At 40.0% G+C, this 27,596-nt stretch overlaps 2 protein-coding genes and 1 long non-coding RNA gene across 10 annotated transcripts in view; 1 reads left to right on the top strand and 2 right to left on the bottom strand.

Moving 5' to 3' along the window:
• The window catches only part of RASA2 (RAS p21 protein activator 2), a 67,629-nt gene extending 54,739 nt beyond the window's left edge, over nucleotides 1-12,890 (bottom strand). The window contains exon 1 of the mRNA XM_071566245.1: nucleotides 12,830-12,890. The gene's annotated coding sequence lies outside the window, so the exon portion shown is untranslated. The remainder of the gene's footprint in view (nucleotides 1-12,829) is intronic.
• ZBTB38 (zinc finger and BTB domain containing 38) lies at nucleotides 623-26,027 on the bottom strand. 7 transcript variants are annotated; one of them, XM_071566242.1, is made up of 4 exons: nucleotides 26,011-26,027; nucleotides 25,201-25,264; nucleotides 20,130-20,234; nucleotides 623-6,510 (listed from the first exon to the last, which is right to left on the bottom strand). In XM_071566242.1, exon 4 carries the CDS (start codon nucleotides 6,508-6,510, stop codon nucleotides 2,944-2,946), a length of 3,567 nt encoding a protein of 1,188 aa, XP_071422343.1. In that variant the 5' UTR covers nucleotides 20,130-20,234; nucleotides 25,201-25,264; nucleotides 26,011-26,027; the 3' UTR covers nucleotides 623-2,943. The 7 variants fall into 7 exon arrangements, with proteins under 7 accessions (XP_071422343.1, XP_071422339.1, XP_071422337.1 ...); XM_071566238.1 differs by lacking the exon at nucleotides 26,011-26,027 and adding an exon at nucleotides 24,308-24,735 and having other exon boundaries at nucleotides 20,126-20,234; nucleotides 25,201-25,743; XM_071566236.1 differs by lacking the exon at nucleotides 26,011-26,027 and adding an exon at nucleotides 24,308-24,735 and having other exon boundaries at nucleotides 25,201-25,743.
• LOC139676855 (uncharacterized) lies at nucleotides 20,899-25,825 on the top strand. 2 transcript variants are annotated; one of them, XR_011698740.1, is made up of 3 exons: nucleotides 20,899-20,983; nucleotides 24,575-24,750; nucleotides 25,679-25,825. It is a non-coding gene; the product is annotated as an uncharacterized lncRNA (long non-coding RNA). The 2 variants fall into 2 exon arrangements; XR_011698739.1 differs by lacking the exon at nucleotides 20,899-20,983 and adding an exon at nucleotides 23,397-23,621.
• Nucleotides 26,028-27,596: the final 1,569 nt, after the last annotated feature.

The raw sequence follows: 27,596 nt of genomic DNA, 5'->3' as shown, positions 1-27,596 counted from the left end.
CATGTAGCAAACTTCCAATTATTTTTTTTCATTATACATTGCTCCTGAGAACCATCCCAAAATGACCTGCATAATTTAGCTTACATTTAATTTTTACTGTAGGTTACAGATGAGTAACATCTAGTTGAAGGGGGAAGTACTTTGAATATGCATATCTCCTATTTTGTATGTATCTAATTGCATATGAAAATATGAAGATATTTGCATTCTGAACTATGTTTCTTGACAGTAGTTCCCAAAAATTTGAAGTACAGTGTTTAGAATACACAATCTATAGTGCAAAGGTTGTTACCAGAATTGGAAATAATTTTTCAAGTTTCAGGTCCTCATGAGCACATTTAGGATGTTGCAACTATTGAACACAGTTCACACCTGCCTTCCAAGTCCTCTGGGGCACTGAGCAGGTCGTCTGTTCGGGTGAGCACTGTGTGCACCCCACATGGTGCCAGGAGAGACCAGCACATCACTTGAGCCCTGGCATATTCTCAGTTCGCTCTTCTGACCTTAATGAAGGGATGCTTGGTCACTGTGTTGCTTAACTATTAGACGATACGTATGTGTGGATTTTACAGATTATGTAAGTATTAGAACAATTTAAAAAATGGAGAGACTTAAGGAAAAATAGGAATATGTTGTTTTAATTAAGCAAAAACAGAGTTATAGTCACTCTTTCTAAAAATAAAATTAGACTCTTTATCAATCCTTAACATCTGCATTTAATATTTTCTTCTAAACAAAATACAGATGTGATTATGTAGCAAATTACAGTCTTTGACAACGTATAGTATTTACCTTCTCTTACACTTACTTTAATTCTAATTTGGTCATTAATACTCAATTAATTACTGCAACATGTTACTTGTAGTAAAAGTGCCACAATTGAACTATAAACATGACATTGCCATCTTAAAACTGCTTTGCTATAAACTGTAGAGAATATACAGAATTACAAAGTTGTTGTGTTTTATCAAAATATACAAACCCCCCCCAAACCTAACACAAGCTAACAATATTTTTCCCATGAACTATACAGTTATATAAAATATTTGTAAAATTATCTTTGTATTTATAAATATTCTACCTTATTTGCTTTGGTCTATAATTATCATCATACAAGTCCACTTAGAAGATATCTTTGTGTACTTTCTTTGAAACATCATTATACTTTCCTGTGTTTATTATTCTATCACTCTTATTTAAATGGAACCATGAAGCCAAAATTTCTCAAGGGGTTCACAGCATTCACCAGTGATAGAATAAGTAAGTGGACTGTATTATTACTTCAATCAATACTGTATTATCATCTTAATTGTAATTTTATTATACCCAAGCTATAGTTTCTTTTATAATATCCAAGAAGACAACGTTAAGTAACAAACTGTGAACCATCACACAGAATGAAGCTGAGGATCACTAATCCTTGTCCTGACTTAATTTTTTAACACTTCACAGGGATGACCATACATGAGCAATTGGAAATGCAGATACAGTACAACAGAGCCCTATCATATAAAATGCAACTTGTAGACATACACCCACTTCTTTGACTTTTTTAAACATCTCAGTTAAAATGAATCACATTTCCCCAAAACAGAATCACTTGGAATATTCTGGTGACATCTTTCAGAAGCCCATTCTACCAGTTTTTGAACTGTGAAGCTGTAAGGCTCACCATGCCCTTTGGTGTGGCAGGATGAGGGAGGCAGAGGCCAGCACTCCCTGCTCCAGCAGCCTGTTCCTGCCACCTCTGCCACGGCCACCTCTACCAAGCCTGCCCGGGGCCAGGGCTGGTGTATCTGGGACCACTGGGAAGGGACATCTGAAGGTTCAATGTTGCATTTAAGGCATGGAGATGACAGGGAACCCCACAAACTGGCCCTATCCCTGTTAATACACAAGGATTGCCTCAGGGATATGTATGAAAGCAAGAATCTTATTTATCTACTCCTCTGAAAAGCAAAGTATTTCTGGGGAGTTGCTCTGTCATTTGTGTCCAGGCATTATTCCAGGAAAAGGAAAAAAAAACCTGTCTACATCTCTTCTTCTGCTCAGAAGAATGGCATTTCAAAAAGACAGGAGTTGCTGAGCCACCAGGAGGTGGACATTTCTATACAAGATTTCTTTAAGCAAGGCTGTTTCATTTGTTTTAAATGAACACAGCTGAATAGCTCACCAGGCCATTGACATGGGGATTTACGTGGTTTGGAAGACTGGCTATAATGAGTTCCACTGAATCTTGATTAAATGTCTCAGAGATACCATAAATCTGGAATACTTTGCACACAAGCACTCAGACTTAACAGTTATTATGGTAACTATAAAACTGAATATGGAAAGGAATAGTTTAAACTCCTGAATATGTTTTGTAAATGTTGAGTTACAGAAAAGCATGGCAGAACTCAACTGTACTTTGGTACACCTGAGCCCATGAAACATTTCCCACCTTCACTTTAGAATACACTAGATAACAGTTATGTCCTTTATAAACACATTACTTTTGTAATTTTGTTATAAAAAATGCAATATATAGTTTCTGCAGCAAAAATGCCTTCTACAGGATACACCATGAATTTACTTACTTCTTTTGCCTAAAATGATTGACTCAAAACCAGCACTGTAAAATAGTTCAGTGACTAGTTACCTGTAATGTTAAGTAGAAGGGGTTTGGTTGGTTATTTTTTTCCTTTCTCTCTCTTTCTCTATGTTAAGAGTCTATTGTGGTAAAAGTAATTTATGTATTTCACACTGAATTTATATTATTGCAAATACTATTTATTCTGTGTTATATTTCCTTCCTCTGCATATATTGACTCACATTTAGATAAAGAAACTGGATCTTAGTACATGATACTAATTCGAGTAGAGATGTTTCCCCAATCAATGCATCTGTATCTTCTCCAATATATATTTTTAGGGTTTAATTCTCTTTTGCACAGCTGTCACTCACAGTATAACTTCTGGAGTTACAGTTTGTGTATTTTTTACTTCACTTTCTTCTGAGCCAAGGAGAAGTGGATTTTCCGAAATTTTAGTGCTTTCATTGCAAAACTGTTCTTTTTTATCTTGTGGACCTGAATTTTTGAATAGATGCTTCTTCTGATGCATTCCCAGAGCAGCTGCTGTCTTGCAAATTTTGGGGCATTGAAAGCAAGCATATCCTTTTCCATTGTGCTCCTGTATGTGTCTTTGCTCATGGTTCCTTTTGGTAGAAAGATACAAGAAGCTCTGAAAGCAGAACTGACACTGGTAGCGTTTTTCTCCAGTATGAATTCTTTCATGTATTTTGAGTGTTTCATTTAAAGTGAACGCCTTATTACAGTATTGGCAGACAAACTCTTTGACACCCAGGTGAATACGTTCATGTTTCTGTAGATTTCCAAGAACTGAGAAACATTTACCACAAGTTTTGCAACTATAGGGCTTTTCCCCAGTGTGACACCTCATATGCATTTTTAAAGTGGATGGACTTTGAAATTGTTTTTGGCATAACTCACAAATGTAAGGCTTTGAAGTAGCTACATGCCAGTGTACGTGTTCGTGACTGTCTGCTGTGGAAGATGGGTCTCCCTCACAGACCTCACAATGAAGATTAGGCATTTCTGGTTTCTCTTCCTGGCTGATGGCCTTTTCCTCAGCAGCATTCCTGAGTGCATACTCTCGACTGCTTTCCATAATGGTGTTCTTGCTTCCATGTTTTTTCCTCCATTTGGTCTTTTTCATTTTTCTTAGCTGTTTGGATTTCTTTTTTGGTTTGTAATTATAATAGGGCCTCCAGGGTTTATCACTGGAGTCCTGGTCACTTACATCATCACACATTTCTGTCAGCTCCAGGCATTCTGAGCTATAGAGTCTAGATGGGCTTTTTTCTTTGACCTCCATTTCCGGTTCCTCTATCACGTTGTCCTGCTTGTACTCGTGTTTAGATTTTCGGCCTCTTTTACAAAACAGCTTGGATCCTAAAATATGTCTTTTTACAATAGCTTCATTGCCAATTTTTACAGTTATCTGACAAAGAGGAGCGACGTTGCTGTCAGCAGATGTTCCGGGTAAGGCAGGCTTTGCAATGTATGTTTCAGTTTTACTTGATTCTTGGACAGGATTTGTTGTTTTGCTTGAAGAACCTCCAGATCCTGTGATGTGCTCCATATCCTCAGTTGCTTCTGCTCTGTTGTACAGCAGTGTTTTCTTTTTCTCCTTAAAAGTTTTTGATTTTGTAATGCACTTCCCATAATTATCTGACCCATACTTACTGTCATCACTTATGGACTGACTAGGTAGATTATCTGAAGATTCTGTCTTACTGTTTTCTGTGGAAGTGACAGTTTTACTGTGCATTATTACTGATGACACTCTGCTACTGTGCATTATAACAGAGGGTGCAGAACTGCTGTAACTGATGACAGAGGTTGAATTTTCATTCACGTTAGTTACAGATGCAACTGAGGAATCACACTCCTGAGACCCAGAGTCATTCACAGCAGTGGAAACTACTTCTTCACCTGTGATAAAGTCACTCTGCAAGTCAGCATTTAAGATACTTACTCCCCAGGAGGAAGAATTCTGAGTATTTGTGGAAGGTGCTGTATCATTATGTGAAGATGTATCCAAGGCCAGAGTTCTGTTGTTTGCTATTATACTATGTTGAAAATTCAGTGGTGGTAGCTCAGAGCTAAGGGAAGTTGGAATAAAGCAGTTAGTAGAAGTAGTTTCGTTAGCCTGGGTACTTGTTTGCACATTTTCATATGAAGAGTTTCGGTAGGACTTATAGGACATTCGCCTGCATTTCATAGGTAAGAGTCGGTACAGTTTGTATGGGTACATACTGGGTTTTAAACCTCCGTTGGCTGTCTTTTTATTCACTGAGAGACGATGGTCAATTGCATGGAAAGACTTCTGATGATTTTTCAGTATATAGTAAGTCATGAAAGTCTCCAGACAGAAGATGCACTGATACCGTCTCTCTCCAGTGTGCCAGATCTCGTGCCTGGTGCGGTACTCGGCCAGCGCAAACACTTTATTGCAGTAGTGACACGGGTATGTTCTCCTCCAGGAATGCACATTTGCATGTCTTCGAAGGCTGGACAATGTGACATAGCTACGCTTGCAAACAACACAAGTGTAGAGTATCTGCCCATCAACGACTCTAACCAAATGATCTGTTTCTGGTAAAGTGCAGTTTGTGTTAGAACGATCAGCGACACTGTTTTCAGACAGCTGAGGCTCTGCGTTTGCGTAAGAACTTCCATTCCTTCCCTCCGCAGCAGTAAAGTTATCTGCAAAATTTTGTTCATTTCCATTGTGAACAGATAAGCTACTTGATCTCATGCAGACTTGTTCATGACTTTCCAGTATATTCAGATTTGCAAATTGTTTGCTGCAGTATTTGCATATGAAAGTTTCCTTATGCTCTGAATGGAGCTGAAGGTGAGCAGTGAGTGACGCCCTGTCATTGAATGATTTTGCACAACAGTTACAATTGTAAACAGGTGGAACGAGAGTGGCCTCAGGTACAGGAACATTAGCAGAATTGTCTTCCTCTTCTCTGGATAAGTGGAAATCTCCTGCTTTATTTTGAGGTTTTGGAAAGGAAGTAATTGTCTGATCAGTAACTGCTTCACGCTGGGCTTCTGCAATGGTTACTGTGGAGGCTGGTACTGTTGCTACAGCCAAACCAGTACCCTGGGGCTTAAAGGCTGGCTTAGGAGTACTACCTGTTTGTTTTCCCTGCTGAATGACTGGCGTGGCTTGGTGATTTTCATAGCGGTCCTCAGCCCCCTGGTATGAAGGGCTGCTGTCCTGTTCAACAAAAGGTGCTCCTTGTGAAGTATCTCCGCTGGAAGAAACTGCATAGGAGTGTTCAGCCAAGGTACTGACTGGCTCAGCATCTTTGCAAACATCACTTCTGTTGAGGCTGATGTTGGGAGCTTGTATTGTGTCAGACACCTTTTTAAAGCTGGCCCTCAAATCAAGTGGAGAAAACAAACTGTTTTCCGTTTCAAAAATTGAGAATGCATTTGTAATTCGTGGTCCATTTGTCACAGCAGAGTCTTCATGTCTCTTGTCATGCTTTTCCTCCTTGACAGTCCCTTTTTCATTAACACAGTATGCATAGGGGCAGGGGGAACTGGAAAAGTTTACATCTGTAAGATCTTCTAGAAATGATATTCCCAGTTTTTTCCCTGCAGCTGCAAGGTCCGTTACAGTCTCCTGCCTCTTAACAACTACTGTGGAACTGTAGATGTAGTTCAGAATTTCCGTAAACACTTCAGCTTTGAGATCATCTAACTCCAGTACATGACCTGAAATACAGATAGTACGACTCCAAAAAATGTTTTTAAAGTAAAGGCTTGAAGCTGCCAGCACATTACTATGGGCTTTAAATTTGGTATCTTCCACGATTATGGTGACATCACACAAAATACCCCGAATGCGCTGCTCATTCAGAATGGAAAGTACAGTGTCACTGTGGAAGTCATCCTTGAGATCCTTTGAATGGGACATGACTCTCATCTACAAGGGGAATAAAAAAAGGCATTTTTCAATCACTTTAGTTACAGAGTAAGCTTATAGTTTTGTATTATTTTTTACATTTTAAAAAATATTAACTTTTAAACTTTAAGAATGAGTAAATTTTGTCGCAATATTTCAGGTTTAAGTCATCCTGTGTTCATTGGTGCCAACACTAGTGCAGGACACGTGTGTGCAGATGAAGGAGGCAGAGGATCCCCCCTGTCCCCAGGTGGGTCTGTCACCAACCTGGGCCTCTCCCTGGGGTCTGCAGGTCCCAGCTCTCGCTGTGCTCAGCTCACCCCCAGTGACCCCTTGAGCCCTGGAGGATTCCCCAGTGTGGGCACAGGGATCTGGCAGACACGAAGAGAAGGCTGGATTGCTGTGGTTCCGTGGATACAGAGAACTTGGTTTCTGGGGCTGTTTGTCAGACAATGACTTCACAATACAACTACATTTGATCCCCTTAACAAGCTGACATATAAAGCACCTGCAATAGGGTTTCAGTTACAGGATAAGGCTTTATAAACGAATGCACAAGGAACACAATTTGGTCAACAGTAGTGGAGTACATATAACACTATTTACTTGAACAGAATATTACTTTTTGAATACTGATTAAATTTTATTGAATAGTTTATGCTACTTTAAAATGACTAAAATTTGTGTGTAATGCAAGTAGAGAACAACAGATTTTTTTCTTCACTTATAGTTTAGATTTAGTGTTCACACTTTATAATTTGATAGCATTTTCTGAATTTCTACCAAATAATAAGATCTCATTGCAATAGTGAATACCATTCATTAACTGCCAATATACAATAAAGAGGTTTAATGGTAACAAAACAGAATCTATATTGGCCAGAGTGTTTATGACTCTAATAGTTTATTCCACTGAGATAAAATATGCAAAATACAAATGAAAACTAGACTGAAAAAAATTTATTATTTTGGCAATTGAATTAGAATTTTGACAACTGAATTTTGTATCTGGTTCAAATCTCTGAGTTAATGATTTTTCTGTTTTGTTCAAATTCAGATCTATATCATACAATGAGGTTTGTTCCTTCCCCCTGCCATCTCTGAGTACTGTTTTCAATTACTACTGCCCATTTCTGACTTCAAGTCATGAAGAAAGAGCTGTTCTACTGACAGTTACCAATCCCTATAGTAAAAAAATCTTAGTTATTAAAGACCCTTTTCTTTCAACTTGTGGAATCAAAATGCACCTAGAAGAAAATTGCCACCTATTACAAGTATGTTCTGTGAGACAGGTTAAACAGTACAGCACTGTAGTTCTAAGCTAGGAATTACCATCTAAACATTCCATCTACTGCTCCAGACTTCAATGTTCAGCTTGAAAAAATTTATGAAGATCCTTGTCCTGAAATCATTTATATTAAGAGTGCCAATATACTTACTGAGTTTGATCCAAATGACAAAACAAGGTTTAACCCATTGTGCAAGAGAGATTATAAGTCAGAGTTATAATTTAATGAAAGATATTACCACAAATACACTGACACAAAGAGAAATTGGTTTCAACTCACAAGACCCAGCAGTATAACCCAGTGTCCTGGGGCACAAACCCAAAGGGGTTTGTTAGCCCTTGTGCTGAGACCTGTGTGGTTCCCCCAAGTCCAAAGCAAAAGGAAGTGAAAAAACCTGTTGGTGCAGGTGAGGGCTGTAGTCTGGTCAAGAGTGGCAGTCATAGTCTGGTTAAGAGCGGCGCTCTCCTCCTGTCAAGGTCCTGCTGCTCCTCTGGATCCAACAAGTGGTTCCCAAGGTCTTCTGACCCACCACTTATGCACTGTCAGGGAGCACCCAGTCCCTCCCCCAGGGCGGGGACTCACACAATGAGTGATTAACTCTGGAGCCAGGGGGTATTGTTGAACCATTGAGCAGCCACGCTCCCCCCCCCCCCCCCCCCCCCCCCCCGGGTGTGAAGGTGCAGCTGCTGCTAATGGTCCATTGTCCTTGGGAAATGAATAGAGGGGGTAGAATACACAGCTTTGATCACCCCCACACAGTGATAGCTGGTCCCACCTGCTGAACTAGGACACCCATATTCACTGAGCAAACAGCAATGGCCATGTAGAACACACTGGCTCTCTCACCCAAACCACTGCAAAGTAAACCCTTCTGCAAAACAGGGTCTTCAGCACGCAGTTCAGTAACACAGGGCACATACCCCTGCTCTGACTATTCTAATTACACTCTGGACACTTTATCACAAATCCACCCAGTACTCCACTGCAAATCAAATTACCAAAAGCAGAGACAACCTTACTCTGAAGACAAACATGATGTCCTGTGAACAAGACCATAATTTGGTACATTATGGATGAAGCTTGGAAGTGAAATTTGTACCTTGTAGCATGGCCACTGTTTCTATCAAGAAGGTGTTGCCTTTGCAAATGGTCAAAACTTCTAATACAGTTGAGCGGCTGAGAATTTTCAACACACAGAATTCAGAACAAACAAAACTGATTCATAAAAATGCCCCTGATGTTTATATATGCCACAGACATCAAGAAATTATTCATCATATAATGGTGATAGATGAGTATTATTTTGATTATCTGGTCACTCACAGCAGTTGTAATCTACATGCACTGTTTTGTGCCTTTTAAATTTAAAATCCTAATTTATGATAGGTTTGTTTATGACACTTACTTGGCTTAAAATAAGAGATATTTATTCATTTGGCATGATAGCCTGAAACTCACAGTGGTTAGGTAAGGTTATCTGCTTTGGTTCGGTATCTAAAAACCCAGGTATAATTATAGACAGTTTCTGGCATATCAAATCTTCTACAGAAAGCACACTGACAAAAACACTTCCCTTCCAGCAAGCAGCCACTATCCCATAATTGATTCTTTTTTCTCATTGACAATGTCTGAGATTACATCTGACTTGCTCATGTGATGTGGTATTAGAAACCAACTGTCAGACATCAAAACCATTTCACAACAGGAGCCATTGATAGGGTTATTTCCTGAGCATAGGAAATGAATGATGTCAACTCTGCCTCCTAGTGAACTGCCCCACAGGAACTTGCCTGGTTTTTTTCTGTTTCTTTATTGGAGACAGCTGGTTGTAGTTCAAAGACACATCATCTGACAGATTGTTTGCTAAGTGTCTCACTGCTACTGCTGTGATGAGAGGCACACAAACCCAAGCGGGTTTAGTACAAGTCTTATTATTCAACTAGTTATTTCAACATTTATCCTCCTAAGGACAAAAGTGAGTATTTTAAATTTCTACTTGCATGTACACAGATTGCCAGTTGTTGTAGTCCTAGGTAATTCAATATAATCAGTAAAATACCAAACTAGATTCCTTGTATCAACATGGTAGAAACTATTATTTGCTATTTGGTAATTTAATTTTTTTTCCTGTGTGCTAAACTATATGCTATATATCTAATTGGAGAGCTATACAGAAAAATTCCAGAGCAAATTGGTTTTCAGAGCCAACACTTCTTGCTTCTCCGTCTCCACCTACACATTCCCCAAATAGCCCATTTATTCATGTCTGTAATGATGTTTTACTGCCTTCTATTTTACCTGTCTTGCTTCTTTTCTTGTATTTGCAAAAAATGTGTCTGAAATGCTATCAAATGAGGATACCCTACCTAGCACACACAGAAATGGAGTATTTTAGCAATATTTTACATTCCATTTGCAGTTCATACTGTAAAATGAAAACCTGCTCTTCAGTTTCCAAGACAGCACTACTGAGACCAAAATACACAGAGATTAAACTCTGCAGATGCATTATTGTTAAATATTTTTGATTAAAACACTGGAAAGTCAATTTGAAATGTAATATCTTCTGTATGATTTTTATTATAAAATTATTGAAGAAATTCTAGTATTATTTATAAGTGTTGACCAAAATGTATGTAAAGAGCATTTGACCTATTAAGGGCAACAAAACTCTTCTGCCAACTGAGCCATCTTTTTCTGACATGAGTATGTCTGTTATTTTGATACTTTTTACTCTCAATCCAACCAAATAATTTCTGAGGAATCTGAACAGTACCTTTGTTGTATAACCTAATGGTCCTTGGTACACCTATAGGTAAGTTCAGGTTCTGAACAGCAGAATTTTTGTTTGGGAGTTATGGTACTATTTGCAGATTTTCTGCAAAAACAGTAACAGACTTAACCTGCCACTAAAAGTTGTTGAATCACTTTCAGAAATAAGATTTAAATATTCATCTGAAACTGAGGTGTAACAGTCAGTAGGTTGATTACATTATAATGGTACCTTTTTTCTGACATCAACTCCAGGACAACAGTTGTGACTGAAAATAAGTGACATTAAAAAGTTAATGTCAAGATCAGAGATTGATGCATCCAAACACAAATCTGACTCCTTATGCTTCACAGACAGCACTGCTAATTATAAACACCACACCAGCCAGCTCTACATGGACAGCGCTGACAGAAGCAGCTACTGGTGATTTTGATTTTAGTATTACTTTGAAGTCAAAAAAGGGATCACAAGACATGTTACTGGCCAATAAGTACCAAATATATGTATTTTTTTTACCACCAAAGAGAACTGTCACAATCTAGGAACATTCTTTTAACTTCTGCTAAACTTTTGCAATCCACTGCCAGGCAAGTGTAGTCCAGTACTTATGACAGATTCTTTGATTTCACTTCAGTCAGCTACATTGGAAAGACAAGCTAGTGGCATACCAAAAACCCCAAAACACTAGGGGCAGTTGCCAGTACCCAGACAAAACAAAAACCAGTGAGATAATTGAGGACCTGTAGTAAGAGTTCTTCCTCTGTTTTCTTACTCCATAGATTTCTAACGGGATTTTAAAGATGCCAGTATTTTCTGCTACTTACCAACATGACACTATGGAAATACGTTCCCTGTGTAATTTCCTCACGCTCAGTTTCACCCCACTCTGTTAAGGTACTTGGAAGGCTCTCTGTTTCCAGGCTGCTTCCCCAGCTCAGAGGAGACGTTCACCTGTATCTAACTCTGCTAAAGGATGCCATTTTGTGCTACAGCAGAAACGAAACACCAACAAACAAAAATCCCCAAAACACTACACACCCCACACACATCCCCCAGCTCCGATCCTTGCTCACCTGGAATCCTCCTGTCCAACCGCCACCGTTACCATGACTGCCCAGTTTTTAACGGAATCACTTCACCAGTCCCACCCGGGCCGTAGGGCTGCCCCGAGGGAGGTCCCTGCGGCCTCCTCACAACGACAGGATCGCGTTAATGATGACTAGTAATGTTAATGATGCTAATGATGTCTAAGGACATTCAATGGCTCGCAGGACCATGTCGGTCAGTGCTCCAGTCCACAGACCTACACGTGATTTCTGCAAGTGCATTTAGAGCTTTTCTCTTTTAGACTCTCGCTGCTCACATACTTCCCTTTTACTGTAGAACACTTACCTTGTCTGTTAAAGTCTCGTAAGTATTATAAACCTTAAATGTTTTTTTCAGCCTCATGCTTTCCTCTTATAACTTATATGGCTGGTCAGGGGGCTGGAATTTAGCCTAAGAGCATGATGTCAGTGTTAGCAGCCCTCGGTGAAGTCAGGCGAGGAACCTTTCTCTCAGAGCTGTGGCTCTTTCCCATTATCAACAGCCCGACCTCATTCCCCCACTTCCCACGTTACGCGTTCCCACGGCCGTCTCACAGCGCTGGCAGAGCCCGCGCGGCCTCGGCAGCGCCCGGCGGGGCAGCCCGGGGCGAGCGCGGCCTGCGGGCGGTGCGTGGAGCTCCGCGCTGGGTCAGCCCCGGCCGCGCTGCCCCCGGGCCCTCTGGCCGCTCCGACCGGGGGGTCCGCTCTGCCTCCCCTCTGACCCCTCTGGTCGGGGGCCCCGCTCTGGCGGGGGTCCGCTCTGCCCCCCCTCTGGCTGTGGGTCTGCTCGGACACGGGGGTCTCGCTCTGACCCCTCTCTGTGCGGGGGTCCCCTCTGCCCGGGGGTCCCCTCGGCCGGGCCGGGCCGGGGTCGCGGGCGCTTCCGGCTGTGCCCGCCGGAGGGCGCTGCCCCCGCGCAGTGCCGGCCCCGGCCCCTCGGGGGCCGCGGTGCGAAATAAAGCCCTGCACGGCCACAGCGGCGCGAGCGGCCCCGCCGGCGGCGGCTGCGGACGCTGCAATCGCCCCCTGGTCCCGCACCTGCTGCGCAGCGCTCGGGCCCGCCGGTGCGGGAGTGTGCGGGTGCGTGTCTGTGTGTGCGGGTGTGCCCGAGTGAGAGCGGCGCCCCTCGCGCGGCCCCGCTTATGGCGGAGCGCGGTGCCCGCTCCGCCCGCCCCGCGGGAGCCCGTACTGACCTGCCGCCGCTCCGTGCCCGCCGCCGCAGCGCTCGGCCCGCGCTCGGAGCGCCCCCCGCGCCGCGCCATCATCACTGCCGGCCCCCCGCGCTGCCCGGGCGAAGGGCGAGGCCCGCGGGGCCGGGCGCGCTGCGGGCGGACGGCGCGGCCGCCATTTTGCTGTGGCGCGGCCGCGCGGGGATGGCCCGAGGAGTGCCGGGCAGGGCCGGGCCGGGCCCCGCAACGCCAGCCCGGGCCGTGCGGGGCCCTGCCCGCCGCCGCTGCTCCTGCGGGCTCGGCCCTGGCCGGCGCTGCCCACAGCCACGCTCTGGGGGGCTGCAGAGGGGCGAAGGCGGCGGGGCGCGTACCCAGCCCCGCTCCGCCGCCATCAGCGCGGCCCCGGGCCCGGCCCTGAGAACACAGACCTGCCAGGGCCTCGGTCCTTCCAGGCCTCTCTCCCAGGAAAAAGGGAAAGCATTTCTAGAGACATATCTCTGTGCTACCTCCTGCCACAGTTCCTTGGGAAAAAAATTGAAAAAAAATTACATTTGCTCACTGAAGTATAGTCACATTCACCCTTTTCCTTATCTGATTATGTTAACTATCATTTTTTTGACAGCATCTATACAAAAAGCGTATGAGGAAGTTAATTTTAAACAGTGTTGTTTCTCACTGGGGTTTCCTGCGCTCTTGCAGTGCCCCAGAGACCCAGCCCAGCAGTGCCGTGGGTGCCGATGGGCTCGCAGAGGCTCCAGGGGGACAGGCTGGTTCCCGGGCAGGGGCTCCCCGCTTTGGGGCTGCCTGTCCAGGCAGTGCTTCTCTCAGCCTCTCACTTTAAGTAGTCAGAACAACCTGTTTTCTCAGGACTTGGAACCATGAAGTTCCAAGTTTAGAGGAAAACTGGGCTTTGAGACAGATAAAAAGCATTGCTAGAAAAATTCACAGTTTGGGGTTATTGTCTTAAAGCTTGCATGAAAACACTAATTTTGTCCAAGGCTAACCTGTAATTATTTTTACAAGTTGCTGTGTACAAGCCTTCACGGGACAGTAACTTTGTTTTCAAATCTTAAACCTATGCTTTAGAAGCACTGACTAGTAGGAACTGATTCATTTTAGACAAAAAAAATTCAGAAGCATGAACTATTTTGTCATTGTCATACTTGATGGGCAAGGAATTCAGAACTTTGCTAGAGTCTCTTCATGGTAAGTGCTGCTTATCAGCTCAGGAAACTATCAACATAAGAAAATACAAGGAGGGGAGGTCTATTCCCCATTATTCTGCCTTGGAATGGTCAGTGCTTTCCTGTTTCTTTAAAAGATATGCAAAGAAATTTGTTCATGTCAGGAATATGTTGTAATTTCAATGACTTATCTATACACACCTCTTCTTTCACTAATTCACACCATCCACGTTAAAAGATCATCTTAGAAATACTGAGCATCTCTCTAGGAGTTTAATTGCTTCTCCTGGATCACTTGAATTCTTACTTATAAGTTCACCTACTGAAGCAATGCGGATGTTTTTAGTTTAGGACTCTCTCTGCTACCAAAAAACTATTTTCTTAATCTCATGGCAGACTGAGCCATGATATGACAAGTGGCTGTTCACCCACAGCCGTGGGAGAGGGGAACAAATAATTGAAGAGGACTGTGGTACTGACTGCAAAAGCAAAGTGTGCCCCAAAGTTTTCCCAACCATTTTTTTTATTCCAGCCTACATAACAAGCAAAGTTTCAAACTCACATGTAGGTTACTTTTAATGTTGGACTTTGCCTTTTGCTTATTTGCTATTGTTTGTTTATTACTGGTTTTTATGTGTATATACACAATAATATGTATTAATGAAGATTTCTGACACAAATGCCAAGAAGTATTTATGGCAAATGTGTTGTCAGTAACAATACAATAAAATGGATTAAACGCTGTAATCCTTTAAAAGAAAGAAATGCATTACTGAACAAGCATTTTTTTGATTACATGAAACAATTTTAAGAAAGATTAGGTTATTAATTCCCCCTAAATCTTAATTAAAATTATTTTAAGTTGTATTGAAAATCAGAAACATAACTGTCACTTGTATAGCTGATACCTCCAATTTAGAGACATTAATTTATTTGTACTTGACCATCAGATGCTCTGGCAGTCTAATATCTACAGATCATATACAGATTTGAAGAAAAAAACTTGACTTCTTTCCTGTCTCTTTTTTGTTTTTGTTTTTTTTTAACGAGGTATTTTCTTAAGTCAACTTCAGCTCATCCACTGAAAAAAAGACTCACCTTTTCTGTCACTAGTACTGTAATTGAAGGTACTAGCTTCCATATATTTTCATATGTATCATTTGAACTAATGGGAATTCACACTCATCAGCTCCCTGTGTATTAAAAATATTCTTCAAAATAAGAAATTCTTCCTAAGGCTGCCTTGGCCTCACCCAAGGTTTTATATTATCACCATAATGTTTCATGTAAAAGCAACTGCATGAAAAGAAAATGGAGGAAGTGGCGCTGCAGTCAGACCTGTGTGAATGGACTGCAGTGATATCTGTGAGAGGTCAGACAGGACTCCTTTGCATCTGCAGTCCCGACTCCAGGGTGAAAGCCACAATACAAATTACAGACTTCAAAAATAACAATCTTGCTAGTGTGTATGTACTGACTCCTATTAAACATATAAATGGCTGCACATAATCTCACACAAGTATTATGTTCCTTTTAGTTGAAGTCCAAGTAGTTTAGCAGTGGATAATTTCTAATCTGGTAAAATTGCAAGGTATAGGGAAAATTGTCAGAACTTATTTAAAATGTGTAAAACAGTTCAAAGGTTACTGAAATGGTGGTGTTTGGGTGCTTTGCTGAATAATCTCACTTCTGCAACTCCTGGCACGTGGCATTTTTTCCTTAAGAGTATTTCAGACTGCCTGGAAAAAAAAAAACGTTCCAATGTTCCTCTCTAGCCAAGCAGTTTCAGTTCTTAAGCAACAGCAGGAAACGACATATATAGCATTACTCATGCCTGCAAATTCATCATGAGCAACAGGAGTCTGGCCAGGACTCGACTGGTTTCTGTCCCAGTGCGTAGAGCAGGCCAGTCTATCCATGAGAGAAACGCTGGGATGGACTGTCAGCTCTCTTGCCTTCACTGCTGAGGTCAGAGCAGCCAGGGCTGGAGCTCCTGCACTGCCCTCAGCCAGGCCAGCACTGCACTCACAGGGGGGGTGCAGGAAAGACCCAGCAGCCCATAGTGGCCTCAACTCTGCTCTGTGTTACATGAGCGAGGGAAGGAGTTTGTGTGTGCAACCTTCCCCCTCTTCTCAAGCGTCGAGTGGAGGGAGAGGAGGGGAGAAGGAGCACAGTTAGAGCCCCTGCAGCAGCCACCTGCTCCTCCAGGGGTTGTGGCGAGGAGAGAGACCTGGGACAACTCACCTGCCTCTGAAACTCTGAGCTGTGCACGTGCACCAAACCAAGTCTTTCTCCAAGCTACGCTGCCTTTATAAAATTTAGGAATAGCCTAATCTGAGTGCCACTAACACTAAACAGAACACATACAAGCACTTCTTTAAGGTGTAACTACATCTTTTCCAGCAGTCTAAAAAAGGAAAATGAATCAACAGCAATAACTGACATAAATCCAAATTCTTCTTTTGCACAGAATACAAAAGCTTATGCTGTACTGCTACTAAGAATCAGCTGACTTTACATCTTGCTATCTCTGAACAATCTTAGTATTATTTTCCATTTAAGTCTTTCATTTTTTTATGTGCTGCTGACAAGCCATTTTCTCACCGCCTACATTTGTGGGGCATGTCAGAGTCCTGAGCTAGCACAGATCGATTGCAAGCATGAAGTTTTGTTTACAGACAGAGTGACAACAACAGACATTTTGCTGTTTTTGACTGCTGTCAAATGTAGTGATTTATATGTTTGAATAGTTTTAAACAAAAGCCAATGAAATATTTATTTTCTATTCATTCAGAGCAATTACTGTGTAGTATTCTTTTGCCTACTTGATTATCAGAAAGATAAAATAAAAGTATTGAACTTTTGAACTCAGTTGAACTCAGCCTCTCATTTTCCAATTTTCAGAGGAAACATCCTTTGAATATGGGACCAGCATCCACTGCATGCCCCTGAGGCCACTGTTATTCTGGGTGAGGTGTGCTGGGGACCGGGCAAATGCAGCCATCCCTGCCCTTTACTACAGCTGATGTAGCAAATCATGCTGGACTGAAAATAGAACTAAATCCCATTCCCTGGAAACACCACATTTAGTTTGTCAGAGGGCTGGACACAGCCATTTTGAAAACTAGAATTGGTCTTCAAGCTGGTAACTGGCCAGCATTGCTCTCCAGTATTCCTTAAAATACTGCAAAATAATTTTGGGTTTTCTGTTGTATTGGTAAACCCAAACCAATGCACAAGTGGTGGCTATTGCTCTGAATCATCACTTCAGCATGGCCAATATTATGACAACTTACTGGCCACATAATAACTTTGTATGCTCTTCAATATTCTTGTGCTCCATTTTGTGCTAAGTGGCCCAGCCCAAGCCCCACTTTCCCACCCTACTGCTCAGTTCCAAACTAAAGGCTGTAGCAGGCCCTTCGCTCCTGCCGTGAAGGATGGTACCAAAAGCAGCAGCTGCCAGCAAGAAGACAGTCTTGATGGCTCCAGCTCTGGTTTGTGCTGCTTGCTCTGCCACCAGTGTGAACTGCTCAGCTCTGAGCTCAGCTCAGATGGGGAGCAAACGAATAATATTAATTTTAAAAAACTCAAAACCACAAGCCAAACAACAGTTGACTTCCCTCTCTCTGAAATAATTTCCCAAACTCTTGCTCACTCAAAAGCCTTGGTAGTACTGTAGCACCAGATTGTTTATGGTTCAGGATCATGAAAAGATTAATGTGATAGTGTTCAAACTCTCCGGAATTCATACTAGATTCTGGTATCAAGTCTTGACTGCTGAGAGTTAGAGAAATTTGAACATTCTCAGGATAATCTTCATTTCCTAAGTCTCAATGTTATGTATGAAGTCTTCTCTCTTACTGCACACTCCAAAAATAGTAAATGGGAATGTTTTTATTGATTTCAAGGCAGATTTAATTAGGCTACTGGTCACATAAGCAACTTCTCAAATTACACCCATTGAATTTAAACCCAGGATTTGCAGATTCGCATTTTCCCTGTCTTTTTAATTAATGGGCTTTTCAGACTTATTTTTTAAAAATATATAATTTTGGGATAACCCAAAGGATTGTGTTCACTTTTCATTTTATATACAAATTAATACTTTAAGAAGAAAGGCCAAAAATAACCTGTGCGTAAACTTGCTGAAGTCAGTACAAATATTTGTCAGAACTGTTATTTATCTGAGCTTCTTTTTAATCCAGGACTGTAAATCAAAATAGTACTACACAAACACTTGCACAGAAAGTGTGAGTGCTGCCTAAATGCTACATCCAAATATTATTCCAAAAGTCCATGAACAACTATCATTTTGACTTCCACAGCTTCTCCACTCCTGCCCTTTCCTGTTGTTGACTAGTAGAAGACAACACTTGGCTCTTATCTCCTTCCCTGGATATGTTGGATAGAATCAGAGTGCTTCAAACAACACCAGCTTCATTTTTGTTGAGTGGCTTTAGTTTGTCCCTGTATAAAGCAGTATGATCATGCTTGCTTCTGACTGCTGGTACAAGATTCAAATTTAGAATACCTGAGCATTTCTGAAAGACAACATAAACCATCATTTCCATCCATATTTTGGTGCTGAAGGCAGTACTACAGGTGTGAAAGGTTTCACTTTGCAGACCAAGCCTACCATGCCAATTTTGTCCAGTTATTGCAAGTCCAATTTAACGTGCATTGAAAAAAAAATCACAAGACATATTTCCATTGAAAACATGAGGATTTTCAGTTAAAACCTTTGAGTATTAGGAATCGACATTGGGCCATGCCCAGAAATCTTTTTATATGGTGATTTTCAAGATGCATGCATTATTGTGAGCGCATGGTATGTAAATGCACAGGGTGCTTAATAAGCGTTCACTGACACACATCTGCAGCTTTGCTAATGTACCTTTTATTCGTATGTGGTTGTCAAGGAAACAGGTTATGGCCCAGTATTCTGTCTAAAATGTACTGAGCAAGTGTTCTATAATTTACTTAAAATAGGTACAAACTTAGGTTTGGTAGCTCATTGCTCCTGTAAGTGCAGGTAACCTGAATTTATCTAATAGTAATGTTTCGCTGATTAATTTAAACCGCCAATGCCATTTTATTGTCTCTGAAAATCCATTACCATTTTCACACAACATAGTGTATTAAAAGTAAACTTAAATACTGAAGACATTTTGAGATATTCTACCAATCAAAGAGATTTTTTGGCTTGTGGGTTTGTGTTTTTGTTTGTTTTTTTTTTAATTTGGTTCATTATACATTTTGCTTGGTAACCTTAATTACTTATTTCAACTTAGAGATACCACAGCATGAATGACTGTGATGCAACAAACGGTTTCCTACAGAAATTTGTGCAAATAGTGCCACTGAAAGCAATGGAACTTCCCCATTTCCGTAACGCAAATTATACTCTTTGGTACAAAGGACTGCATTAAAAATTAATGAATTCATCAGGATTTCACTGATTCTTTCATTCAATACATACATATCTTAAATCTAAAGCACAGAAATCAGACATGTTTATTCTAACCAACATTATTATTGGACATTCACAATAAAACAAAATATGGAATGGCTGAGATTTGAAAAAGCTGTGCAGACTGCAAACTGTTATTTTGAAATACCCTGATTATTTATCACACTGAATTTACAAAGTGCTCTTTCCAGCTCATGATCGAGGTTTTTTACTATTCCTGATTACAGTCACAGAGAAAGGGAGAGAGAACTGCACACAGCTGAGCCAACACAACTGACAGAAATGGGCACTGGCACTCAAGGCTCTGCCTTTGCCGTGTGGCACAGGTTTGTAGTGAACACCTGACTGGGATCCCAAGCTCAGGTTTTCTTCCCTACCAGTCTGTTTGGTTTGTACAGGTCACTGGTCGCCGTAACAACCTGTTTCAAAGATCTGTTCTGCCTGATTTTGTTTGTCCAATCTCTATGGCAATAGAAATCTAGCAGGAGCTGGAAAAATCCAACAATATTGACATTCACAGAGTAATGTGGTATCATAGTGAGAACAACTCATAAATTATTATCATAAATTAGAACTTAACAGAAAAATAAATCATGTAATGCAGTGGTTATAATGTTAAATATTTTAGCTCTGTTTATATGTGATATCACCCCATAAACTTACCCACCTAAAATCAGGTTCTTCTTCTGTTTAGAGTCTTTTAAAACTGACAGGTATTTTCAGCAAAACCATCTCAGTAATTTTGTGAACTCTGTGGCTACTCTGTATCAGCCTGCAAAAGGAAAAATCCAAATTTAATGATTGAATTATTGGACAAGCACTAATTTCCACATACATTGTGTAATTCATCAGCATTTTCCCTGGGGTGTTGTAGGACTCCAAATCTACATCTGTGAGGCTTGAAACACACCAGTAATAAAACAGTACCATTAACCAAACTTCTGCTGCATTGTTTTATTATGGTTTAACCTGTGTAGTGCAAACTGGACATAATGATTTGTAGTATGTTCTAGAAAGAAATGCAAGGGCGTTTTCAATTTTAAAATAATTTTTTTCCAGAGATGTTTTCTTTCTTCTCTTTCTATTCCATCACTTTCCTTTCAGTCTCTCTTGTGGCAGATATCATCAGGGTATCTGGTAATGACATTTCTAGGCACCCCCTGTTCACTGGAATATCCTTCCTATATCTCTCCGCTTAAATGATTATTCGTCCTTGTCAAACATCTGGATTTTGTGATTATGTGTCAAATATCCTAAAAAGGTTCTCATGTCATACTCTAAAAATTATTCAGAACAGGGTTTTATTTCAAAGATACTAAACGAAATTAAATTGTTCCATAGGGCAATTGCAGAATCATACAGATAAGGCCTTATGACTCAGCTGATAGGCACCTACACCGCAGCAGTGAGGGAGCAGCAATTAAGAACACGTAGATCCATCTTCCATTTGCAAATACACTGAACACTCTGACAAATAACATTGTACAGGAAATACAGGATCCATTATTTCAGCTTTGAAAGGTAAGAAGGTGAACTAATTTTTTTCTTGATTTAGATGAGTACATTTTTAGATTATGTCAATTTGAATAAGAATTCTATAACTCACATCTGCCCATAACAAAGGCCAGAATGAAAGAAAACTGAGTTAAGCCCTTATTATTACCTCAAATTCCAATAAAGGCATATTCATAAATGACCAAAATACGCTGAATGGGAAGCTTAAACATCTCATTTGAAGGAGTCAAACAGTAAAAGATCTTAATGAAGATAAAGAATTCCCAAATACAATTCAAATACAATATTACACATAATAAAGCCTTTTTAATATATTAAAAAGCAATTTATTTCATAAAATACAACAGACACTAGATGCTTCAAAAGGGTTAATTGATGCCTGTTCATTGCTACCAGAATCTGTCTAACAGTCTGAGAAATATTATCTGAACCCACTGAAAGCCCTGTGGTTTCAAACCAAAATGAAGTTTGGAGGCAGAAGTCACCTTAAGCAGATATGCCACTGAAAAAGTAGGGGAGTGTCTGAGTTTTTACTCATGCTTTATATAGATTTTCTGTTTGGCAGAAATGGAATTTGCATGTCTAAAGGAACAAATTTAATTTATAAAAAGGGAGGCCCAGTATCAACAATTATACTCCTGTGATAAAAGTGGTAAAAAAAACCCCACAACAAAATAACCCCCCAAAAAACCCCACCAAGCCCACTAACAGTAACAGTTGCAGGCTGTGCTGGAGGTGGGAAAAACTGCACCTGCTCCCTCATGCCCTGGGTAGACCCCTGAGCCAAAGAGAATAAAATGGATGAAGTTTACAGATGTCTTATGGCACCTCTGGCTACAACATTCTGACACTGCATTAGCTGAACTATGTACAGCAACCCACGGATAACAGTCAAAGTAGAAACAGCTTGCTAATTACTAGACTCCTCCTTAATAAAGAAATCAGTTTCTTTAGCTGGAAAAAATTACAGTTCACAGGCTGCCAATGAGTTTTTCCGGGCTCATGAAAGCACTCAAGTTCAGTCATATTAATTACAAGAGGACTTGCACCCTTTAACAAAGAACAAATTGGCAAATGCATTTAAAACAACCATAGGGAAGTGTGCTCATGGAGCTAGGTTTTAAAAATGCCTTGAGTGAGTATGCTTGAACACAAAGACATAATAAAAACAGTTTACTAATAAGTGCCCCGTCTTTTCTAAAGATAAATATCAAAGGCAATAAATAGATTGCTTCAACATAGCATTTGCTCAGCAATTTCCTTTAAAAATAACCACAAAAGAAATAAACAAAGAAATGTTCTTTCTTGCTGCATGTAATGGTGCATCTATATTAACATTTTAGGCAGGAAATAATCAGCAGAAGCAAGCTCCTGGAGATAAATCAGATTACAAAAAATGCAAACTTTAATATTGCACTTGAGATGTGCTGTCTGTTACGTTTTCAGTTCTGCTTTAGGTGGAACAGAGGAATATTGCACTGCGTTAAACTAATCTTATAATTATGAATCAAATGGATTTATTTTCACTATTAAGCATTTGCCTGTCACAACAGATGACGAGTCATATTCCTGAACAGTTATACCCTGTTCATTTGGAATGCACTGAACTGATACATTTAGAAATAAATAAGAATTAGTTTGATATTACTGATAATGTCAAGGCTATGATTAATAATTAGCTGTGCTTCTAAACACGTCCTCTGCATTTATTTTCAGTGCTGGGTTCTCATGCACACAAAATATACTTAGTCATTTTAAAGTCAAGGACATGAAAGGAAAATGGCTTCCCTGCTGCAAAAGTCTCAATGCAGTAGTGAGAATTTCTCGAGTCACGTACAAAAGGCATTGACACGGAGATGCCCCATGTTACGAGCTCAGTGCAGACATTCAGTAACATCTGACTCTGTACAGGCAGTTACCTGTGCTACACGTAAGATTTAACTTTACTGGTACTGTAAAAAATAATAGCTAAAAATAGAAATAAAGAATTATAACACTTAAATTTTGCAAAATCTGTCAGGTCTGCAAATTACCGCAGACCACAAGTGAGCTTATTCTCTAAAGGTTTGTTTAAGATCTGACAGGAGCTCTTTGCAGTCTGCTTAAAAACAGTTCTGTACATGAAATTCACATTGGGTCCACTATTTAAAGAAAGCTTTTTGGCATTACTGTGGCTGAATTCAGCAAAGATGAAAGAAGGTTTAAACATTCTTCTGATTCTCTACATTTCTCAGCTGCTAAATATTTTAGTGATATTTTTATACGTGTCATAGTGAAACTATCACTTTATACACACACACAGTACAAACCTTGACCTACATGCAAGATGAGGCTAAATTAAAAAAAGAAACCAGGGTACGTTTCTGGGAACAACCATTGCAAAACAGGAATAAAGCAGGTTTTTGTGTGTACAGCTTTATAAACATGGCATCGTTTAAGAACTGATAGACGCATGGAAACATAAAATGAGATCAGATTCACAGTTAGAACTAAGAGGAAACAACCATTTGCATTGTGATATTGGTATTAAAGAGAATACCATCTTTCTACATCTCTACCATTGAACCTTTTAAAAGGATTTGGTTGCCAAGGAAACTGGTTCTGGCCCAGTATTAATCTGAAACAAACATATTACGAAGTTGGGGTAAGTAATACAGTACTCAATTATTTTTATTCTTAATGCTCAAATTCATGTTTTTGTACTTAAGGCTGTTAAGTTTTTTATTTCATAATCTTTTTTGTGTGAAGTAAAACACATTTCAGTGAACTGATACTCAGTTCAAGCTGACAGGGCCATCTATATCAATCTCTCTCTTTAAAGTCCTTCTACCTTTAAATAGAAGTAAATACTGCAGTTTTATGTTTGTAGCTCATACTGAAAATATAAGCATTAAAACATATTATTCTTTACTTAATATTTCGCACAAAACACAAAACCGCTTACGACAGAATTTGAATATTTTTCATTTTTCTAATCTACCTCAATTTTTATTTCTGCATTTTAGCTGCAAGCTTAGTAATGTTTATAGTCAGCTTTAAAATGTAATGGAATCAATAGGGTTTTCAAAAATTCTTTTGTTGCATAAGCGTTGCCACGCCCTTAGTACATATGATTATTTTAACAGACATGATTGCTCCACTTTCACAACAGATTTAAAAAAAACCACATAAGAGTAATTGCCATGCCAATATGTGAAGCCATCAATTTAATATAGGTTGTGTTCATTAACAGTTTATATATTTTTAAACTGAAAGCTACATTCCAAAGCCCATTTCATGTTCTTGCAACACTGACCGAGAAAGGAGTAAAACATGCAAATCTCAACCTACCTGCATGTACCACTTAGAGCAGTGTTAGCATGGCAATGCACCCAGCCATTTTTATGTAAAGCGATGGAGATTAAGTTCTATTCTTGGTCTTCTTGATAATTTTTTAGAAGCAGTTGTCAAAATTCAGATGGGAAGCAGCTTGAACAGAGCGTAATCTGGAGAACTGAGTTTATCAACAGGGAAAGCAGGAGTGGGGAAAAAAAAATGTCCTCATCCAAGGTTTTCCGAAACTGCAACACAAGGTTGGCTTTTTTTTCTCCTCCTCAGAGGGTTCAAAGCTTGAAGCTGACCACTGCAAAGGCCACTTGTCACATTTACTGAAAATCAACCTATTGATATCACAGCTGAAAATATAAACTCGACAACCAAAGCCCATTGCACAACGTGGACTGCGTAAGAGTTAAAAATAGATTCGACGTGCCTCCTACCTGCATAATAAATATGTAAGTTTCAAGTGGTTTAATTCGATATTCACATTAATTAACAATACAATATACATTATTTAAACTACAGTAAACGCAAGAAGAAAAAGGGTGACACCATCTGGAAGCACAGTTTGCTTTTTTTTTTCCTTTCCAGGGGCTAATAATGTAGTTTGAATGTGATGACAAGCTAACAGCTCACCACATTGCAAATGAAAAAAGAATTCTTAAGGTGATGCTCAAATATCTAAGCCTGTAATGAAGCACAAACCAGTCTTCACTACTGCATGACATGGCACACAGACCATTTACATACTCACATTTGAGATACTAGGCACAGTATAATGAATTCAATACACAGCATGCACACAGCACAAGCAACATTAATCCTGCCTGCCATTTTAGGCTTGCAGGAGTAAGATACATACTGCAGCACAGCTCTGGTAAGGGAGGAGGCAAGGGACAGCTCACCTTAAATGCAGTATCTGATTAATGTTGTAAGTGACATTGCATATCAGCTACAGTCTTGGTTCAACTGGGTGGGAGGGAACAAAGAAAATTGTCATCAACTGGTGATGCAAGATGAGCTCCAGTCACTAACACTGTTAGCAAACTCCAAATTCTACAGTGATACAGTAGCAGGCATTTCAAACTCTTATCAAAATCTGCATGTGCAATGGCTGTCGCCTGCCGAGGAAAACAAAACAGTCTTCTTGCTTATTGGAGAAGCGCTGCATCGACTACAGTAACATCCTCTTGATGCAGAGAGATTTCACGTTGCACATATTGAATCCTGGATGCATTTGCTGTGTTTTCGCAATGTTTAAGTCTCAGAAGTAAAAAATAAAACAAAAAGGCAATGATAGCAGAAATAATATAGCTAAAAGTCTAATGTTCAGTCAAATAAAGCATTTCTTTCTGTTTCCTTTCCGTTTCCTCTCTTTTACAGTCCATCAGAATCCTGAGCAGTATTGACAAACCACACAAGCACCGGGTCTGACTGCATGATCAGCTGTCTGTGTCTATGCTACACCCTGTTAACCACAAGCAGTGTTAGAGCTAAATATATCTGCAATGCAGAAACAGTAGGTGCTATGTGGCATACAATTCTGATCAGTTTTAACATATTTTTCTATCCTCAGATATAATAAATACCAGAAAATTTGGTGCTGATCTCTGTCAAGCACAGTATCTGTCAGACTTACAGAACATAAAAGCTATCCTAAATACACTGACCTAGATAGCACTAAGAAGACTTAAGCAGCATACGAGCATACTCACTGTCAGAGCAAGGAAAGCGAAACAATGATTGTCTAATCAAACTGAAAGCAACAACTCAGTACCACAGCATGAATTCCAAAATGCTACGCACTGTATATGCACATCTCATGTTATTGGAAGACGCAAAGCTCCTTTGTTTTTTTTTTCTCAGAGGCTTTTCTTAGCTACGGTTGCACAATGACATTCTGACATCATGGAGGTCAATGCAGATACGAAAGTGCTGTCGTCTTTAAGAAAAAAATAATTTTGAAACACAAAACCAGTGAGAATAATAATTAAAAATTTCACATCACCTACTTAATGTCTTTCTGTTACCTTCTGAGATTAATGGCATGCGCCTTGTTCAGTCGCTGCATACATTAAATTGGTATCACCCTCTGCAGAGGCTGCAGGAGTAATTGTGGGAATTAGATTTTTATAAATGTCAAAAAAAGCTTATTTACTAGAAAACTTAAAAACACAATAAAATATCTTGTATGTACAATGAAAAATATGCATAGAAAAAAGCATTAAATGCTGCTAATCTGATTTTTTTAAAAATGCCTACTAAGCAAAAATGGTTCTGTTTTCATTGTCACTGTGTCTCCAACGGGAGACGACAGAACGATAGCGCAGTTTACTATAACCTGAATTACCTTCTCCAAAGGCTAAACCAGCAGGTGAAGGAAAACAAGCCATAAGATGTACCTGTTTAGAGATCAGAATCCCCCCCACCATGTCAGTGACTTCGCTCAGCTCCCTCTCTCCCTACCTGCAAATACCGCAAGCAGATACCCAGCAAAGAACAGAATTGTGAAGATTAACGTGTTAGCTCTGAAAACATTTCACTGAAAGAATTCTTTAAGTATTTATCATACATATAAGAGAATACAAATGGTTTCTGGCCAACTGCAGAAATAAACAGCTCCTTGTGAAGCCGGATTTGCCTAGAGAAGCGCTATCTTTCATTCGACCTGCCAATATGGCTAAGAAAGAAAGCAGCCAAATTTTCATGCACATATACTTTCCCTAGGAACCTGTGTACCTTAGGATTTATTTTTTCGTCTAAAAGAGCACGACTGTTTAAAAGTGAAGACTAATACCAAATATTGTGTTAAATCAGAAAATGTTGCACACCAAAAACCAGCCTGCTGTACGTATGTATTCATTTCTTGTAAAAAAATAGACAATCTGATTTTGCTTACCCACACACAACACTTCTTTCTCTTTTAATGATTAAATAGCTATCTGTTTAATTTGGGGTTTTTTTCTTAGTGAAGTTATTTGGCATTTTGTTCCCTTTCATTTTAAAGGCTGGGAATGAGATGATCCTAACAGTCAGTGCTTTAAAATATTCAGAATCCCCTTCCATAAATAGCACATCTGTCACAGAAAGGGAACCCAGCCAACAGAAAGGCAGATCAGACCAGCAAAAACAACTGCTATTGCAATGCATGATTACAAAGTAAGTTAGGATTTCAGCAAGCCTTTATTTGGATTTTTTGTTTGTTTTGAGCTTTTCAAAGTAAGAGCTGTCTGATTATATACATGCCACAATATATCAACTTTAAATTAAGAATAGTAAATACGGATTAATGTTGAGATTT

This window comes from Pithys albifrons, chromosome 11, assembly GCF_047495875.1.
Source record: "Pithys albifrons albifrons isolate INPA30051 chromosome 11, PitAlb_v1, whole genome shotgun sequence".
NCBI lineage: Eukaryota > Metazoa > Chordata > Aves > Passeriformes > Thamnophilidae > Pithys > Pithys albifrons.
The sequence above is the reverse complement of the archived record's forward strand: the minus strand, read 5'-3'. Positions and strand labels throughout refer to the sequence as shown.

Bases quoted from the DNA above. Each gene is read 5' to 3' on its own strand.
- ZBTB38 (XM_071566234.1), bottom strand. From the start codon at position 12,901: ATGATGGCGCGGCGCGGGGGGCGCTCCGAGCGCGGGCCGAGCGCTGCG. The intron at 6,511-12,829 runs GTCAGTACGGGC...TTCCCCTTGTAG, and splicing joins CGGGCACGGAGCGGCGGCAG to ATGAGAGTCATGTCCCATTC.